Genomic DNA, 19,888 nt, shown 5'->3' on the forward strand with positions numbered 1-19,888 from the left:
CAAGTTGACAGCTTTGACATCAGTACCAAGAAGATCTGTGGTCTGAGGGTATTTAGTGTGAGTCCTTCAGAAATGTAAATCATTTCCAGGTGATGTCATGGGGTGTCTCTGTGTCTTGCTGAGGTAGGCAAAGTTTGATGGTACATTTAACTGTTTGATGTTTAAGTATTCTATTGTGTAGTTTGGTTAGTACCAGAATGGGGCTCTACTCACCAATCCAGATGAAGAGTGTTCTGACTGCCAACTCCTTATTCTCGTCGACATAGTGTTCCTAGCAACAGAAAGGAACTGTCTTGGATTCAGTAAAACATGAAATTAAGTTTTAAAAGACATCACTGCCCACAGAATGGGCTGGCATGTGAGCGGATGCTCATTGTATCCAATGTTCTTGTCTCAGCGTGCTATGAATGCTGTGAGCAGAGACTCTATGGGGGAAGAAGGCATCAGATCTGTGAAGTGTTTAGGTGAGGGCCTCATTCTCAGGAAGAGGAGAAAGCACAGCATGTGGTTAACTTACTGGAGTTATCATTTCTTCTAGGTTCATATATGTTATGCGATGGCATGATTCTTTATTTTACACGGCTGAATAATATTTTATAGTACATGTAGGACTTTTTGTTTTCATCAGTTCATTGGGCCTTGAACAACAATTCCATGTGTTGTTCATTGTCAATTATACAGCAGTGAGCATGAGAATACAGGCGTGTCTCACACCTTTCCTTTCCATTAGTTGCAGACTCAAGAGTGGTGTTTGGGGATCATATAGTAACTCATATGTTATCGTTTTTAATGGCAGGGCTACTTTGCATACAAGGGGTCCCTTTTCTCCATGTCTTCATATAATCATTTCTTGTCTTTTAAACAATAGACAGCTTAGGAGATTTGAGGAGACAACCTCTCTTTATTTTCATTTCCATGATTGACAGTATAGATCTCATATATCCGCTCTCCGTGCTGGCTGTTCATACATGTTTACATGTTTCCAGGTCTGTGCTCTTTTTTTTTTTTAATGTTGACACTTCTTCATTTATCTTATTGAGTTGTGAATGACCCAGAGGAGCCAGAAACTGGGCTCTGGGAACCTAAGTTCCAGGTAACAGAGTGTGGCTTGCTTTCTGTCCCTCTCAGTGTTGCCCTGTTCTACTACTATGCATGCACAGAGGAAATGAGCCCATTCCCCGACACTTCAGGAAGCAACTGGAAGCCTGCATTTACCTGAGAACCAGCCTTAAGCTTGTGTGAATAAACACTGTAATCTCTGTCACTACTGTGTTTTTTAGGAAATTGGAAAGATATGGTCCTCACCGGATCAGCTGGACTGTGAACGTCTTAGCAGGAATCTGTTCAGTGCTTTGGAAGACCTCAAAAGCAGCTTGGAAAATGCTTCTAGCCAGGGCTGCATATGCCAGCCCCTGGTAGGAACAGTGCAACAGCACATGCACAGGTCTGTGTAACAGGCGAGTGTGCCCCCAGTATGCTCGCTCAGTCCTCAGTGAGGTGTGTGCTTAAGTTACTGATTCCATATAACGTTGGTACCACATTACTAGTCAGGACTTTCCATAAACACACTTCTGAATGTTAAAACACAACAGTGACTTCTGCTGTCAGGTGAACTTTATAACGAGCAAGACACTGGGTCAGATGTTATGATCCAAGATGACAGTACAGTATTAAACATAAAAAGGGGAGCAGTCAGTGTTTTCAAATTACTTCATATCTGATTAAAACTTCTCAGTGTGTTCTAGAAGTGTGAGCCTCAAGGAGAGGGTGAGGGGCTTTACATTGTTCAGGATACGTTGGCACAGAGAAGCAGCCATCTGCTGGTGGTTACACTAATTTCTCAGGCTCACTATAGTCTATTCTACCTATTTCCCATGTCTATAAGAACCCATTTATCATGCATTTATTGCCATCCCCCTGATTCATATGCTGGGCTGGCCTGAGTGAAGACATATTGGAACCCTGGTGTTAATGAAATTCACACAAAGATGGTATCAGAGCAGAGTATGTCCATTTATCACAAGGAACCTGCGTTATCTAGCCTGGCTCCTGGATCCAAGGCAGGGTTTTTCACTTCAGCTTTGCTTCTGCTGTTTTATCTTGTCTAAGTTTAATTTTCTGTCACTTTAGGTTGATCAAAAGTCTCAAGGAGACATGGATGGCAAAGATTCCTGTTTTGATGTTCCTTAGCAATTTCACAGTTACAGAGGGTATGTAGTTTCAAAACTTGCTTGATTAAAAATAAAATTTAATGTTTCAGCCCAACATTTTGTTTAAATAAAACAGAAAAAAAGGAAAGTTGTGGTATGCAGTTAAAAAGGAGGAGGACTTGAATTTGAGAGGGGCTGGGGGACAAAAGAGATTTAGGAGGGAGGGCTGGGAAGAGAAATGGTGTGATTATATTTCAATTTAAAGAAAGTAAAATGAAATTTAATGTTCAATTATAATATGTTAATATAAAACACACACACACACACACACACACACAGAGTTGTGCTATATGTCATCTAGAGCCAAAAACAACTAAACAGATTAGAACACGGCTAGTCATAGGAAGAAATTCCCTAGATCCCAAGGTCCCAATAGCCAGACAAAGGAATAAAAAGACATCTGGCGTTGTCTGGGTTTCTCACTGACCTTTTGTATTTCCACAAACCACTTGATCCTATGAGTCTCTGTCCCTTCCACACAGCTCGTAAAACTCACACAGCATCAATATGACAAGTGTGAAGAATTCTCACACATCCTTAGGTGATGATTTTCTTATTTAAGAAGGTGAAAGATTAGGTCCCTGTAGCATATGGTCACTTCATTCAGAAAGCTCTTTCTAAGGCAAGTCTCAAAGCATGCCAGACTCAGAGTCAACCACTGACTACAAGATATCACATAACCAGTAGTGATCTCAGATCCCCCTAGAAGAGTCAAACTTTAATTAGTATCTACTATAAGCTGGACACCCTGAGCAAAATCTGAAAATTTATTATAAATTTTCTTTGCCTTTTGTGTGTTCTTCAGATGTCAAAATAAAGGATTTGATGAAAAACATCACCAAATTAACTGAGGCCCTTCGCTCCTCCTTCCCCATCTCTGACGAGACCATCCACAGCATCTTAGAAGCCACCATTTCCCATTCAAAGGTACAGAGCTGCTTTTCATCAGGAAGAAACCCTCTCAGCTGCAGGCACCCTGACCACCTTTCTCTGCCTCCTCCTCCCTTTTCATAGCTGGGGGAATGGTTGTCTGCACAAGTGATGTAGCTGAAAGCAGATGGGATACACAAGAACAAGCAGGAACTGGAGGACGTCACCATCTTGTGACGTAGCCTGGTCCCATGCTCTTTATTTGGGGAGACAGAGAGGATGAGGTTTCTGGCAACATTTATTTTAGTGATTTCTAACCCTAACGCATGAAGTCCATCAAGTTTGCATATGGTTCCATGTGTGTCATAAATCTCAACTCCCCAAACAAAGCTAGTTAGAGATACATAATCTCCCATGGCGGAGAGTAACTGTGTACTCTGGTCATGTGGTATGGATATGACTCATAACAGATGAGCAGTGCCAGGCACAGACAAATGCCACCTGAATCTTTAGCTGATGGTTTTCTGAGATGACCTTTCAGTACTTCTGGGGGGCGTGGTTCCCTTCCTCTGCAAAGAGTCAACCAACCAGCTTATGCGTGAGCTCTTCAATCAACAATCATGCAAGCTCAGAGATACAAATTTAATTTCATATTAATTCCAACCAATTGGGGCTGAATGCAAGCTTAGTCAGTAGACTCATTAACAATTAATCTAAATTAAGAGAGAGATGAAAAAACTAGGGATCCAAAATGCAAGCTATAGTATCTCGAAGTTACTTGTCACGATAAAGGCAGTGACCATTTTCCATAAAAGTATCAATTATATTACATTAGATACAACATGCCCACAGAAATGCAGGGGTGAAGAAGGAGGGGCTCAGCAGAGAGTGGAGCATTGCTAACATTTCCTCAACTAGGCAAAATTTAGTGGAAATAGTAACTGCTGTCTCTTGAAACTGCAGGGTGGAGCATCTAACAGGAAACTGGAGCAGTGGCTGGAATATTTTTACAGCAGACAAAGACTGCCTTATATAATAAGTGTTACTGATAGACTCATTTCAGTAGTCTTTCAGGGTCCATATCTCAAGTTCCATGTTGGTTTGAGCATAGATTCCTGTCTTGCTGCCTGCCTAAGAGCAAGTAGCCACCAGGTGGCGCTGATGTTCTACGGTGAGAGGGGCTGTGTGTGAGATTATGCAGTGCCAATTGCCATACACATGCTTTTGCTTTACCCACCCTCCTGCCCCACCCAGATCTGTGTATAGTTCTTTGCATCTCTATAAACCACTGTGGTAACCGAAATAGATGGATCCATAGGTAATTAGATGGGGACTAAACAAATGCATTCTCACAGTTCAAACACATGAGGCCATTCACTTTAATGTGCACATATGTCCAAGACATCATGTAACCACAGCTGTTTAGCAGGTGACATTTTGGGCTCTGTTTTCTTCTAGAGTATCAGGTTTATGGCCACATTCTGTTTGTTGCCCCATCTATTTTATTTTATTTGCCCCCGTGTTTCTTTCCCACAGTTTCATTTGTCAATTTACAAATTCATCACTTTGAACTCATTCCCAGCTACTGGTGACCTCCAAGGCACATTTTTCAGTGCTAGGTCCCTTGGGAGGTTTCATAAACTTTTGCTTGCTCTTCTCTTTGTCCACCAAATATCTTCCCATGCTTCAAGCATGGTTCTTAGAAGCTGTATCTCAGAGGCATTGCTCTGAGGAGCCGACCTACTGTGAGGACAGCTCATTAAATACACGATGCTGACATTGTCCATGAAGACCATGGATAGCCTTGTGTCATACATGTAACACAACGATGGGGACAGGCAACCACAGGAAGCCTGCCTTAGCAGGGACATGGAGATGGAGCTGTGAACCAAAGGGCGGGCTCATGGGTTGATGCCTGGCTGCTTTCCCTTCCTTGCCAGGGTTCCTATTGGCAGTTGCTTTCTTTCTTGCCCCCTTTCTTGAACATCAGAATCATGTCATCCACACACAACATCTCAGACTCCTGAGATGCACTAGATCCTGGAGCCCATCTAGCTCAACCTTCTGCCTAGGGCTTGATCCCCTCCTACCCATTCCATGCTGCACAACTCTGGAGGAGTTTGCCCCAGTGGGCAGGGAGCCCAGGGATGCTTTTCCACTGTGAGATGGTTCTCTACAGGAATGTGAAAATACAGAATGGATTGCTTAGCTGCTCTTTCCTCCCCCTCCACTCCCGATGCCTTAAATATTAGAGTCTTTGTCAATTGATCTTTCTAACCAACCCATATTCTCATTTTCTTGAAAAACTCTGGTGAAAGGTGCGTTCTGACAGATTATTGCAAGCATACCCCAAGGAGCATTATCGAGCACTCACATTCCTGTCTGCTGCTTCTCAGGGCCTCACATTCGCAACTCTCCTAACCAACCTTTGGAAGCACTGAGTCTGTGTTCTTATTACTATTGTGAAGGCAAGGAAACTGGAACCTTCAGATGGAAATCCAGTATCTTCTAAGTCATACAGTGAGAATTTGGATCGCATTCACCAAATGTTGTTTTCACCGCTGACTTTGGCCCGGGATTCTGTCCTGGACACAGCCCATGCTCTCCCTGGCCTCACGCACTCCTCTCTTCTATATGGTTGTTTATCATGTCAGTAGATATAAACTCAGTCCCAGCCCCAGAGCAGAGCTATGTTCACTAAAGTATATAAGATCTGTCTTCCCGGTTTGACCTGATTTTACTTTCTTAGCATTTGTCTTAATCAGCATTTCTATTGCTATAATGAAACACTGACCAAAAAGCAAGTTGGGGAGGAAAGGGTTTATTTAGTTTACACTTTCACATTGCTGTTGAAGGAAGTCAGGACAGGAACTCAAGCAGGAACCTGGACGCAGGGACAGAAACAGAGGCTATGGGTGAGTGCTGCTTACTGGCTTGCTTCCCCTGCCTTGCTCAACCAGCTGTCTTATAGAACCCAGGCCCATCAGCCCAAGGATGCACCACCCACCATAGGCTGAGTCCTTCCCCATTGGCCACTAATTGAGAAAATGCCTTACAGCTGGATCTCATGGAAGCATTTCCTCAACTGACTCTCCTTCCTCTCTGATGACTCAAGCTTGTGTGGAGTTGACACACAAACCAGCCAGTTCAGCATTCAAACCTCAGATCAATGTTACTGTTCTCATAGTTCCACCATGACTTATTGCTATCAGTAAGTCCTTGCTGCTCACAAAAAAACTGAGCAGGGCTCCTCCCACCCTGCTCCCATTTCATCTGCATCCCAGTGCATAAAATTATTAGCTGGGCAGCCACTGAACCACACTCTCAGCCCTGCTCTTGACCCATGTGTCCTGGTGTGGGAGCTCTCGCTGAAAACGGTGTCTCTCATGTGGATCATCACCAGGTTTAAATCATGTGGCTGAGTATATATACCCAGAGTGGGGAAACACCTCCCCAGGCCCTTGGTCTTCCTGCAGATTTCCAAGTCAAACATAGTACTGTGTACCAGAAACACAGTATCTTTGTTTCTGAGAGTGCAAGGTATGGGTTGAGAAAAGCCAGAGTTGTCTGCTGCATGATGGATGGAAAGAGCGAATGTTTCTAACTGAGCAACAGTGTTTCCTTATAATCCTTTTATATTTCTTATATTCCTTACCTGTGCTGCTTGATTCAGGCACCTTTACAAAAAGAAAAACAGGCATAATAATAGTTTCAGAAGATAAATAGCAAAACTGGAAAACCACACAAAGGAGTGTCAACCGACCTACTGTAAGCCCTTGCCCTTGAGGCCGTGTCATAGGGGTCTTGGTGGGATCTTTTTTATTTAGTAAGTGAGGTGCCCAAAATTTCAACATAAACAGTTTGACCCTGGAACAGATCCTAAGAAATAAGACTAAGTTCTAAGAGCTGGCACGATTGAGTGACACGCTGCAGAGTCGTGGGGACAGAGGCTCTCAGAATGTCTGGGAGGACCAGCTTGGGTCCCTGCCACCCAGAGCTGGGAGCAGCTCCTTTGGGCATGTGTTTGGATGAGCTCCAGTTTCCAGCAAAATTCTATCCTGGAGCCAATTTACAGAACCAAGCAAATGTGGCACCAAAAGCCAGGTTAGTACCTACACCACACTCTCAGGTTTCCCTGGGAATGGCCAGAGCACATCTGGAAACAGTGTAAGGAAACGTGTCTGCTCCACTACCTTTTGTGTAATACCCTTCTGCTGAGCTGCACGAGAAGATGGCATCACTGTAAATGTCCCTGTCTGCATAGTGTTTTTTTTTCTTTTGGGTAATTGTTGCTATTTTTTTCAATGAGAATAATATTGAACAATCAGATTTCATTTAAGGAAAAAAAAAACTACCAAGGTCCCCTGAACAAGATGGTGTGCAGTCTTTGGTGTGTGTGTGGGTTTTTTTTTTTTTAACTTTAGCTGCTGCAGCACCTCCTCCTTGGGGGTCTCAGCTTCTGGCCTACTACATAGATTGTTCTAGCAGGTTCTCTAAAAACAAATATTGCCTTTCCTTCCTTCTGTCCTTCCTTCATTCCATCCATCCCTCCCTTCCCTCCCTCTTTCCTTCCTTACTTCTCTCCTTTCTTCCTTCCTTCCTTCTTTTCTCTCTCTTTCTTCCTCCCTTTCTTTCTTTTTACTGCTTGTGTACATGCATGCATGTGTGTGTGTGTGTGTGTGTGTGCACGTGTGTGTGAGTTCATGTGTGTCTGGAGACCAGAGGGTAGTATTGGCATCATTCTATACCTTCTACATCGAGGTAGCATCTCTTTTGGAACGCATGGCTTGCTGATTCAGCTACTCTGGCTAGCTTCAAGGGATCTCTTCTCTCTAGCTCCCCAGTCCTGAGGTTATAGACAGGCTGCCATGCTATGCTTTATATAGATGCTGGAGAGCCAAACTCTATTTTTCGTGTTTGTCCAGCAAGTGTTTTATCTGGTTAGTCATCTCTTCAGCTCCTGTGATGGGAGATTTCATTCTGTATATGTTTCTCATACTGGTTAATGAATAAAGCACTGTTGGACAATAGAAAACAAGATAGGCAGGACTAGGAGACTAGGAGGAGACAGGAAGAGGTAGGGGGAAGTTCAAAATGTAAGACTGAGAGAATAATTCTGGGCCCTCTCTCTGGTAAGATAAGACCAAGTGGAAATACTTAGATTAATAGAAATGGGTTAATACTTAAGACAGAGCTAGCCAATAAGAAATGCTAGTAACAGGCCAGCAGAGTTGTATCTAACACAGCATCTCTGTGTGTTATTTGGGGCTGATGTGGCTGTGGGGCCATGGGGGGAAACTACTCACAAAATGGCGCCTGTGGACCCGAGAACTTTCACTTAAAACTTGACAAAAGCTTAAAAAAGGATTTTACAAACAAAAGACTAGAGACAAACAAGGCTTCTTGGTAGCATCATTTTTCTTGGTGGAGCTCTGTTTTGCTAGAGACAGAGAGATTTGCATAACTCCTTTAAGGGAGGTTTCCTGACTCAGCATAAGCGGCAAAAAAACTGCATGGCTTCGTGCTGCTAACAATTCAATGAGCAGCAGGAGAGAGTAGCTGGGGTGGTGGCACACACATTTAATTCCAGCACTCAGGAGGCAGAGGCAAACAGATTTCTATGATTTCAAAATGAACCTGGTATACAGAGTAAATTCCAGGGCAGCCAAAGTTACACAGAGGAACCATGTTTCAATGAGTAAAAAAGTAGAAGTATAAGAAACAGAATAATAAAAAAAGCCATGTAAAGATGGAAAACACAGAGAGAGTTTGGATATTGTAGGCTATGGTGTTGTCTTTAAATTGCTCAATTGCTAAGAAAGAAATAATTGCTACAATACACTTGATTATCAATGCTGCTAAATTAATCCAATTTATATATTTTAAAAATGCTTTGACTTCAAAATTTAAGTCTAAGGATAGGTTACTGGGGAAAAGGATTTCTATTTTTGTTTCCATAGAAAATGAAAAGCTGTGGATTCCTTCTAGACTAACATATTTTGATCAAGCAAGACCCCCAGAAACAGCATCCCAGATGATCCAACATTTAAAATAGCTGGGACAAGGCAGCCTTGCAGACCACTACAGCCAGGATTTTAGGATTCCCATGACAGTGCCCCCTAGCAGCAGGAAGCATTTTGAAAAGAATGATGTCCAAATTCCCAAATAGTGTCTATAAATGTTTGTTTTCATTTAAATGGGGTTGGTTATAAATGGTTAATGATCACAACCAATCCCTTTTTAAAGGTAAAAAGGGGATTATGGTATAGAAATAAATACTTTGTTTGGAATGGATTTTCATTTGTTGATATGAATTTAAGATCAATTTATGATATGTATATTTCTCCTCGTGTTTAGGTATTGTGTTTATATAGCTCATTTAAAAATGTAATGTATAATTTAGTACAGATTATAGATAGTTACCTACAATAGTCAAACTAATAGTTAGATGAGTTAGATTTTCTAGATATACAGAGATATATTTCAAATGGATAGGCATTTTTCAAACCTTTCAAAGACCTACAGAATATGGCATTTAAAATGGTTAAGGGTTTTCTTAACAGTGAGACATAACTGCTCATGGCAACACCTGTGTCAGAAAGGAAGATGGACATCAAAGAAACTTGTTATGGAGTTTGCCTCCAATATGGCAAGACTAGCCATTTGAGCAAGACTCTGTTCTTGTCTTGACTGTTTTACTTTATGCTGTATAAACTGGACATGCAGGACCCACAGGAAAGTGACTGCTGATACAAGATGGACATTGCTACAGGGTTCCTTCTTCATGGATGAGTCTGCTAGACAGTCTGCAGGACACAGAGAAAAGTGACTGACAAACTGCCAACACAGGGGACATTTTAAAGTTTCCTGCTTTGCTGAGGAGTCTTTCACACACTATGGTCTACAGGCTGAAGATAGAACATTACAGAAGAACTTCAGGTTACTGTTCAGGTAGCAAGATATCTCTGTCATTTCTAGAGCTTATATATTATTCTTCTGTGGTCTTTGAGGGAGTTGAAGACAGATAGTTATGGTTATAGTTTTTCTTAGGGTTAAAGATAAGTTACATATAAGATTTTAGATTCATGAAGATAGGATAGATGATAGAATATTTTCTTTAATCTTGCTAAATGTTAACGGACTAAACATTGTTAACTATGGTTCTTATTTGATAACTGTTTTGTTATATGTTTTCTATGTTAAGGTTAAAACCCTTCTTTTTATTTTAGACACAAAAGAGGAGATGATGGGAAATGTCATTCTGTATATGTTTCTCATACTGATTAATGAATAAGCACTGTTGGCCAATAGGAAAGAAAGATAGGCGGGACTAGGGGACAAGGAGGAGTCTGGGAGAGGTAGGGGGAGATTCAAAAGTAGGACCAAGAGAGAATGCTGAGCCCTCTCTCTGGTAAGATAAAACCATGTGGAAATACTTAAAAATAGAAATGGGTTAATATTTAAGACAGAGCTAGCTAATAAGAAATGCTAGTAACAGGATAACAGTTTTATATCTAATACAGTGTCTCTGTGTGTCATTTGGAACCAGGCTGGGAAGGGGGTGGGGGCGGTGGGGAACTGATCATAGCACCCGTGGAGTCAGATTTTCCTTAGTTGGTAGATGAAGTCCTTTCTCTGTGTCTCTGAGTCTCTGTCTCTTGTTTTTAGTATCTTTTGGGATCCCGGACTGATATTCTTTACTGTCTCTTAATGACTTGGCAGGGCATGGGAGCATCCAATGAGCCCTTTTTTACTGGAAGACTTCTTACTTGATGCTCTCTTATCATTAGGGTTCACACACTGGGTTTCAGCCCAGGCATTTCACAGCAGTAGTACCCATGGTAGCTACAAACATGCAACAGGGTGTCTAGTTGCTTGTGTTTTATTTTCTTTGCAAGTTTGTTACAAGTGCAGTAACTGCAAGATGAGCCTCAGTGAGGAGGCTCCTGAGCCCTTGAGTGTGTCATGGAATACCAATGGAGTATACACAGATAAAGTCTGTCTTTAGTGCCTCCTTCTGAGTTTATGTGCTTTAATTTTTTTAAGGAAATTTTTTTTTAAATGTAGAAGGAAGGGAGGCAAAATTTGGTTTAAAAATACTAGTTTCTTACGTGTTGACAGTGAAGAGTGAGAGATGTAGCAAACAGAAAGCAAAGAGAGAAAGAACATCAGTAGACAAGCCCCAAGAGCTGTGGGACAGGTGACCTCAGGTCCATGGCATGGCTGGTGAGTGCTCCAGGGCCCTGCAGAGAGAAGGATGGAAGGTTCCACACCGGTGATACCAGTGTGTAAGCAAAGGGAAGCTGCACAGGCACTGACTCGCAATTTCAAAAATATTTCCATTCGAAATGCTGAAAATAAAAACAGAGAACTGGGCTCTGCAGTGATCTGGATTCAGATTATTCCCATGGAGGCTCTTGTTGTAAATGTTTGGTCCCTTCAGGAGGTGGCTCCTAGTTAGAGGAAGTTAGTTCATAAGGACTGTGACCTTAATTAATACCCTTAAAGGGGGCATTGGGAGCCTTAGCCTTGCTTTCTTTCTCTTTGTTTCCTGACCACCTTATGGTGGACAGCTTGGTTTTCCCATGTGCATCCCACCAAGATGCACTTTCGACAGGCTGGTAGACTGTGCAACAAGACATCTTTAACCAGGAAGCAAAACAAACCTTTCTTCTTTGTGGGTGTTTGACTGGGGCATTGTGTCCCAATGATGGAAATCTAACAGGAGCACAGTGTCTATGTAAGGAGTAAGGTTTTTCTGCCTGCTGCCGGTCTTGTCCCACCACCGCGCCAGCCCCAAATAACACATAGAGACTCTGTATTAGATATAATGCTGTTGGCCAGGTACTAGTTTCTTATTGACTAGCTCTGTCTTAAGTATTAACCCATTTCTATTAATGTAAGTAATTCCACATGGTCTTATCTTACCGGAGAGAGAGGCCGCCGGCGTTCTGCTCTCTCTGTTTTCCATCTTGACTCCTCCTTACTCCTTCCTCTTTCCTCCTTGACTCCTAGTCCCTCCTCTCTTGATTTTCTATTGGCCAACAGTGCTTTATTCATTAACCAGTATGAAAACATATTTACAGAATGACATCTCCCATCATCTCCTCTTTTCTGTCTAAATAAAAAGAAGGGTTTTAACCTTAACATAGCAAAATATATTACACAACAGTTATCAAATAAGAATCACAGTTAACAATATTTAGTCCATTAACATTTAGCAAGATTTAAGAAAGTATTTCATCATCTATCCTATCTTTCTGTGTCTAAAGTCTATGTAACTTATCTTATATCCTAACTAAGGAAAACTGTAATCGTAACTATGTGTCTTCAACTCCCTCAAAGATCACAGAAGGATAATATATAAACTCTAGAAATGAAAAGACACCTTGCCTTGTCAGTCACCTGAAGTTCTTCTGAATCTTCCATCTTCAGCCCATAGGCCATAGTGTGTCTGGCAGATTCTTCAGCAAAGCAGGAAACTTTAAACTGTCTTCTTGTATTGGCAGTTTGTCGGTCACTTTTCTCTGTGTCCTGCAGACTGTCTGGCAGACTCGTCCATGAAGCAAGAACTCTGTAGCAATGTCCATCTTGAATCAGCAGTCACTTTCCTGTGGGTCCTACATGTCCAGTTTATACAGCACAAAGTCAAACAGTCCAGACAAGAGCAGTATCTTGCCCAAATGGCTAGTCTTGCCATACTGGAAGCATACGCCATACGTGTTTTTTTCGATGTCCATCTTCCTTTCTGACACAGGTGGTGTTGCCAGGAGCATTTATGTCTTACTGTCAAGGAAAACCCTAAACCATTTTAAATGCCATATTCTGTAGGTCTTTGAAAAGTTTGAAGAATGCCTATCTATCTCAAATACATCTCTGTATATCTAGAAAGCCTAACTAACACTATAAGTTTTGACTATTATAGGTAACTATCTAAAATCTGTACTAAATTAAACATTACATTTCTAAATGAGCTATGCAAACACAATATCTAAACAATTTGTATCAATAAATGAGAAAATCCATTCCAAAACAAAGTATTCATATCTATACCATAGTCCCCTTTTTACCTTTAAAAAGAATTGGCTGTGCTCATTAACCATTTATAACCAAGCCCACTCAAATGAAAACAAACATTTGTAAACAATATTTGGGAATTTGGGCGTCATTCTTTCCAAACTGCTTCCTGCTGATAGGGGGCTCTATTATGGGGGCTCCTAAGAAGAGGAAGAAATCCTGGCTGTATGTCCCAACTGTTTTGAATGTTGGATCACCAGGAACTCTGTTTCAGGGGGTTTGGTTTGATCAAACCACATTTGTCTGGAAGGTATCCACAGCTTTTCATTTTCTGTGGAAACAAAAATAGAAATCATTTTCCCCAGTAACTTGTCCTCAGACTTAAATTTTGTAATCAAAGCATTTTTAAAATATATAAATTGAATTAATCCAGCAGCATTTCCTTTAATGGTTGTTGTTATTTCCTCAGACAAACAATTTAAAGACAACAGAATAGCATATAGCATCTATAATTTTTTTTGTGTTTTCCATTTTGACGTGGCTTTTTTATTACTCTGTTTTTTTTTTACTTCTAGTTTTTCATTTTTTGAGACAGGGTTTCTCTGTGTAACTTTTATCTGTCCTGGAATTCACTCTGCATACCAGATTTACATTGTAATCATAGAGATCTGCTTGCCTCTGTCTCCCGAGTGCTGGGATTAAAGGCTTGTGCCACCATACCCAGCTCCTCAGTGTCTTTTTAAAACCATTTTATTTCTTTTCTCTCCCAAGCCTACATACATTTTAGAACACATTGTAAACCTTTAGTGCTTTTTCTTACTGTGAGTCTGTCTTTATTGTAAATCTTTATCTTTGTCTGGCCACAAGTCTTTATCTGTTAAACAACAACATTGCTAAAATGAAAGTCATAGCTGTGTTAGCCATGGTCTAGCCAAGATGGTGGCGGCTATTTTACCACCAGCACTAAGAGCTGTGGTCACCGCCTTGGTCTATGCTGCACCCAGCAGCATGTTGCCAGCTTGGAGATGTGGTCATTGCCATTGCCATCTCTGATACACATCAATGAATTGTTAGCAGTTTCTTAAAAGCTGTACGTTTTTTTTTTTTTTTTTTTTTTTTTTTTTTTTTGCCGCTTATGCTGAGTTAGGAAACTTCCCTTAAAGGAGCCATGCAAATATCTACTTGTCTCTCCCAAAGCAGAGTCTAACCGAGAAAAATGCTGCTACCAAGAAACCTTGCTTGTCTCTGTTCTTTTGTTTCTAAAACCCTTTTTTAAGGTTTTGTTAAATTTTAAGTGGAAGTTCTTACTAGCCATGTGGGCGCCATGTAAAGAGTAAGGTTTTTCCTCCCGCCGCTGGTCTGGTCCCGCCGCCACACCAGCCCCAATTAACACACTGAGACTCTGTATTTGATATTATGCTGTTGGCCCATTACTTGTTTCTTATCGGCTAGCTCTGTATTAAGTATTAACCCATTTCTATTAATTTAAGTATTTCCACGTGGTCTTATCTTACCAGAGAGTGGGCTGGAGACCTGTTCTCTCCAGACTCTCCATCTTGACTCCTCCTTACTATTTCCTCTTTCTTTCTTGTCTCCTAGTCCCTCCTCTCTTGCTTTTCTATTGGACAACAGTTCTTTATTCATTAACCAGTATGAGAAACATATTTACAGACTGACATCTCCCATCAGCACACAGTTTCCAGGTGTTTCCTTTCTTTCTTTCTTTCTTTTTTCTTCCTTCCTTCCTTCCTTCCTTCCTTCCTTCCATTTCTTTCTTTCTTTTTAAGCAATAACATTTACTCAATGAATGTCAGGATACTGTGTTAAGCAACCTGCCAAAGTCAAACTTTCTAGACTTTCATGCATATTGTAGCCTAGTGGCATTTATTTATTGATGTAATATGATTATATTCTATATACATGCTATTGCCCCACTAACATTTGAGATTACACTTTAGAGATTTACATTTGAGAGTTACAACCTTGTTTTTTTGTTTTTTTTTTCTTTTTTGGTTAGTTACACACCTTATTTATTTTTTTAAATTTTATTTTACATTCCAACCAAAGTTCTCCCTCCCACATTTTCTTGGGAGGGACTGCCAGGGGACTGAAGCACTTACTGTGCTGACTTCAATTCTGTCTGGTCCACATTCTTCACAACAGGTTCTCTCCAGTGTCCTCACTGTAGCTTTGTCTGGAAAGTGTGATGAAGAGATTCTTCATCTCCTGCTGACCTTTCCCAAGAGTGAGAAATCCTGGTTTGCTACAAAGGAACTCTGCAGCCTGCCTGGCTCTCAAGTGTTCTCTCTGCTTGTGGTGATGGGCCAGAACCTGAACCTGAGGAACCTCATTTACAAAGTAAGGACCTGGGGGGGAAGGTCGGTGGGGATACAGAGTTGTGGGGTGGAGGATGGAGTGGGGGGCACTGCAAGGAAGCTGTCTCTGTGACTATGCTGACCACACACTGGCTGCACAGTTGTCTGCATCCTCAGACCTCAAAGCCAAGGGTGCTTGGTGCCTTTATGAAAGGGTGTGCTGTATAGAACCTAATAAATGCTGTATAAATACTTGTTATATTGCATTCCCTTTGGGATACTGACAAGAAAAAAGTATCTGTACATATACAGTATAGACACTTAGAAATATTTTGGCCTATAGTTGTTTAAATTGATGGATGGCCATGGCCTCTATACTAGCTGTAGCAAGGGACCAACAATAAGTAATTCTGTGGCAGCCTCAGTCACCTAGAGAGGGAGGATCACCCACCCAATGACTCTGGGGATGGCATTTAATCTCCAATTAGATCTTGTCAAATAAATAGAAGCCTAGAAGACCCTTGTAGTTTGTTCATGGGGTTAGGGCCATTGAAGCATTGGGCACAACATGGTAGTGAGGAGGGGTCACCAGAAAGAAATGTCACAGAGCTTATAGTCAAATTTCTTTCCTTGTAAGAGACAGCATCCCGAGTATCTGAGGAAGCAGGGTTGAGCCTAGTTCATTCCTAAGCTGCCAAGGCAGATGTTCCTACCATGCTGTGGCCCTCACTTTCTTTGTCACCTGGATCTGTGACATCCTCCCTGTCTGTTAGATGCATCCGGTTCTACCAGGGCAGCTGTGGGAAGGTGAAGAGGGGTGAGCAATATAGCATCTCTGTGTCCTTGAATATACCAGCTCTTTCCCTGCTCCACAACAGTCCTCCCCAAAGCAGGGAAGGGATGGAAGAAGATGAGGGTAACATCCCCAGAGAAGACGTACATGTAGGAAGTTGGTGGCTGTCTCAGCCCTCAGCTACCCAGCACCAGTTCCTAGCCTTACTTCCTATTGTCAGCCGCCCTTCCTGGAAGGGCTTCCTCATCTCCACACACGAACTTTCATTTAAATTCTCAGTACCCCCTTGCCCTGCCCTTGCCCATGTCTTTCTTGAAGCCCTACTGTTTTTTTCTCATGAGGATGTGTGACATATGCCATCAGAAAGGCCCATATCTGCACCATGCCATGGTGGCTGCTAGTGTCCCATGTTCAGGACCAGGAAAGAGTAGATTTGTTTTTCCAGCCATTCTGGTCTTCTTTCATTCTGCCACTCTAGGAAACTTCCAGCAAATGTTTATCTACTTCCCCATATCCACACCCTCATATCCACTTATACATAGTCTTCAAGAATAGATGCTAATTTTTATGACAAGTGTACTTTAAAGTCTTAAGACATGACTCTATATTTTACAGATTCTTTGTCTTGGTGAAATTGACACTTTCAGCTGACATGCCAAGGAGCTTAGCTCTCTGTATTTGCTTATCATAGTCCGCTCATCCAAAGTCACCACTGTATCAATTAGCCCATTGTAGTGCCTGCTCCAGCATGCCCACATAGGCCTCTTAGGGTCAAAAAAAATTACTTGGACAAGGGCCATCATACCTGCCAGGATGTCTTTGGAGAATGAAATATTAGATTGAATCCTATCTCAAGGGACACAGAAAAGGAGACACTGCCATTAATAACAATAGTTCCCTTTATCAGGCCCTTCCATATGAGAGTGTACAGGCACATGCATTGCTTCTGAGAGTCAAGCGACTTCAGGTGACAGGTACTTTCTGTCTCACTTGCTGACAGTAAACCCCAGAAACCTTTGGTGAAGCAGGCTTGGCTCTGTCAACATCACCCATGCCAGAATCCCAGTCACTTTCTACCACTGATCAGTGGCCTCAAGGGGGTCACTTCTAAATGACAGCTCTGGAGTGGGGAACCTCCAAAAGCCTCACCCTGTCTCCTGCTCCTCAGTCTCTTCTTTGGTAGTGTGCTGAGTAGGTCATCTCTAGCAGAGGGAAATATGAAATTGTTATATCCTGGCTGCAAAGCTGTAGAGTAGCAGGACTCCAGAGTACAAAATTAAGCAGTGACCATTGGGCTCCTTGGCTCAGTCCAGCTCCTGAAAATTCAGGACATAGATGACTTGCAGAGGGAGGAGGATCTCTCTGATGTTTCCCACCTGCGGACAGAGCGGCTGCCTGCTGAGTTAGTTTGGTCAGCCAGAAAGTACTCAATTGTATAACTAATATTGCAGATGCTGATCTATCTTTATTGCACACATAAATGATCAAGGCAGAAAGGGATTCTTGGAATTTACATTGTAGGGGGATATGCAAACAAGGAGTGACATAGGTAGTGGTCTGTTGGGTGGCCTGACAAGTATTACCAGATACTCTTCCCAGTCTAATTTGCAGTCCCGAACTTCTCTCACTTGTAGACTCCAGGAAGCCTCTCATCTCTCCAGGCTTTCATTTGCTCATGCACCGCCCCAGGGTTCTAGGAGTATCTGTGAGTCACATAAGAACACTGTTTTATTTTGAGCCTCTTCTCATATTTCTGCCTTAGTTATTTTAAAGTTATGAAGAAATATTTTGAAAGTGATTCAAATTCTAACCATTTGTTGCTGGTTTGTGTTTTAACAATGCTGCTATAATTTAATGTGCTCTGCAAAACACAGTTACATCTACTCCAACACAGAATTTTTATAGATGATAAAAATCAAGCCCTGGAAGTTCAGGGGAGGATAAAATCAAGACACAAAGCTGTCACTGCTCAAGAGATGCTTGCGAGAGTGGAAGTAGTATTGATTATTCCTTTTTTTCCCTTTTTGCTCTCCCGTAAGACTCTGATACCCTCTGAAGAAAATGGCTTGCTCAACTCCCTGTTGGATGTCATTTCCAGCCTCAGCTCCATCCTTGCCAGAGCCCAGCATGTCCTTGAACATCTCTCTGAATTTCTTCACATGTTTAAAATCACCACCTTGCTAGACATGCCAGACTTCCAACAGGTGTGTTTGATCTTCACAGGATGGGAAATGTTCTAGTTTGTTCTCTTTTTGTGTGTTCCCCTTTCCCTTTATTTGCCTTCTAACCTGTATAATTTTCTAGAACCACCACGTAGATGGACAAGAACACTTTTTAATGATTTTGTAGCTAATGGGATAGTAGTAGGGCCTGAAGTTACCCTAAAATTCAGAAGTGCTATTGATCCACATTCCACCAATGAGGAGGCTGAGATGATTCACACTTTGTCTATGAAGTAAAAATCTTCTAAGTCAATTATTAGCACAGATGAGATTTCAAGGGCTTGTTTAACTTAATTTCAAGAGCAAATTGCTTTCAAGAACCTTAGAACATTTATTTACATATAAATAATTGGCTTACAAATTACAGATAATTTTCTCCTAATGCAAACACAGACTTGAATTAGGTTAGTGGTTTGATATTACTTTTTCCTTAAATTTCTTCTGCCTGGGATGGAATCAACTAGGGTGAGGAGAGTTGGAGGTGCAGGATGGGTCAGATAATGTACCCAGAATCATTGCTAACAGTATGTCCATGTACACATCAATTTATGGCTAATTTGGGAAGCTGTCAAGAATCATTATTTACTTAGCAGTGTGAACATATGCCATGACTATCAATTTATCTGAAATCACGATATTATTTGATAGATTAGTTTATTATTGCCCAAACAAGGAGGTGTGTAAATGTGAGCACCTATGCCTGTGTGTGAATGTATGTGTGTGAATCTGAGTATATGTGTTAATGTCTGAGTATATGTATGTGAATGTGTGAGAAAATGCATGCCTGCATAAATGTGTGTGTGAGCGTGCATGTGTGTGGACATGTGTTTGTGTGAATGTGAGTATTTGAGTATATGTAAATGTATGTGAATGTGTGTGGATGTATGAATGTAAGTGTGAGTATACAAATGGGAGTGTGTGAACGTGTATGAATGTGTCTGAAAGTATGTGAATGAGTGTGTATGAATATGTATGTGTGTGTGAATGTATGCATATGTGATTTTCCTGTTATATAATATATTTCCCAGAAATAAAATCACTGAAGTTATTTTACTGGTTTCCCAAGAATAGAACCGACTGAAGCAGAGTCTATTCTTTCATGTGTGTGTTCTGTCAGAGACAGAACGATGCTTCCAGAAGTCTGAGCATAAAGGTTGAAACCACTTGTAATGGGAGGTTGCTTTTCTTATGCACAGGTTTTACAGAAAGACCAAACCAGAAGTTCATCTTTAGCCTCTTTCCAGTCTGTGATGAAACTTCTCTGTAAGGACCAGGACTCTTTCCTCAGCAACTCCAACATGTTCGTTAATTTACCCAGAGTCAATGAGCTCTTGGAGGATGACAGAGAGAAGTTCAATATTCCTCATGACTCAAGTAAGACAAGAGCTACCTCTAGTTATGTAGGTTGGCTTGTATATCTGAGTGCTGGCATGATAGTTCCCTGTAGACTTTCCCAGGTCC

The 19,888-nt window shown here is 41.4% G+C and overlaps 1 protein-coding gene across 1 annotated transcript in view; it reads left to right on the plus strand.

Annotated features, from left to right (window-relative positions):
- Abca13 (ATP binding cassette subfamily A member 13) overlaps positions 1-19,888 on the plus strand; it is a 421,036-nt gene that overhangs the window by 105,761 nt on the left and 295,387 nt on the right. Inside the window, 6 exon segments of the mRNA XM_051200607.1 lie at positions 1,281-1,444; positions 2,131-2,210; positions 3,016-3,137; positions 15,261-15,455; positions 18,245-18,409; positions 19,624-19,801. Coding sequence (XP_051056564.1) covers positions 1,281-1,444; positions 2,131-2,210; positions 3,016-3,137; positions 15,261-15,455; positions 18,245-18,409; positions 19,624-19,801 — 904 coding nt within the window.

Source organism: Phodopus roborovskii, unplaced genomic scaffold (genome assembly GCF_943737965.1).
Source record: "Phodopus roborovskii unplaced genomic scaffold, PHOROB, whole genome shotgun sequence".
In the NCBI taxonomy this organism is placed as follows: Eukaryota; Metazoa; Chordata; class Mammalia; order Rodentia; family Cricetidae; genus Phodopus; species Phodopus roborovskii.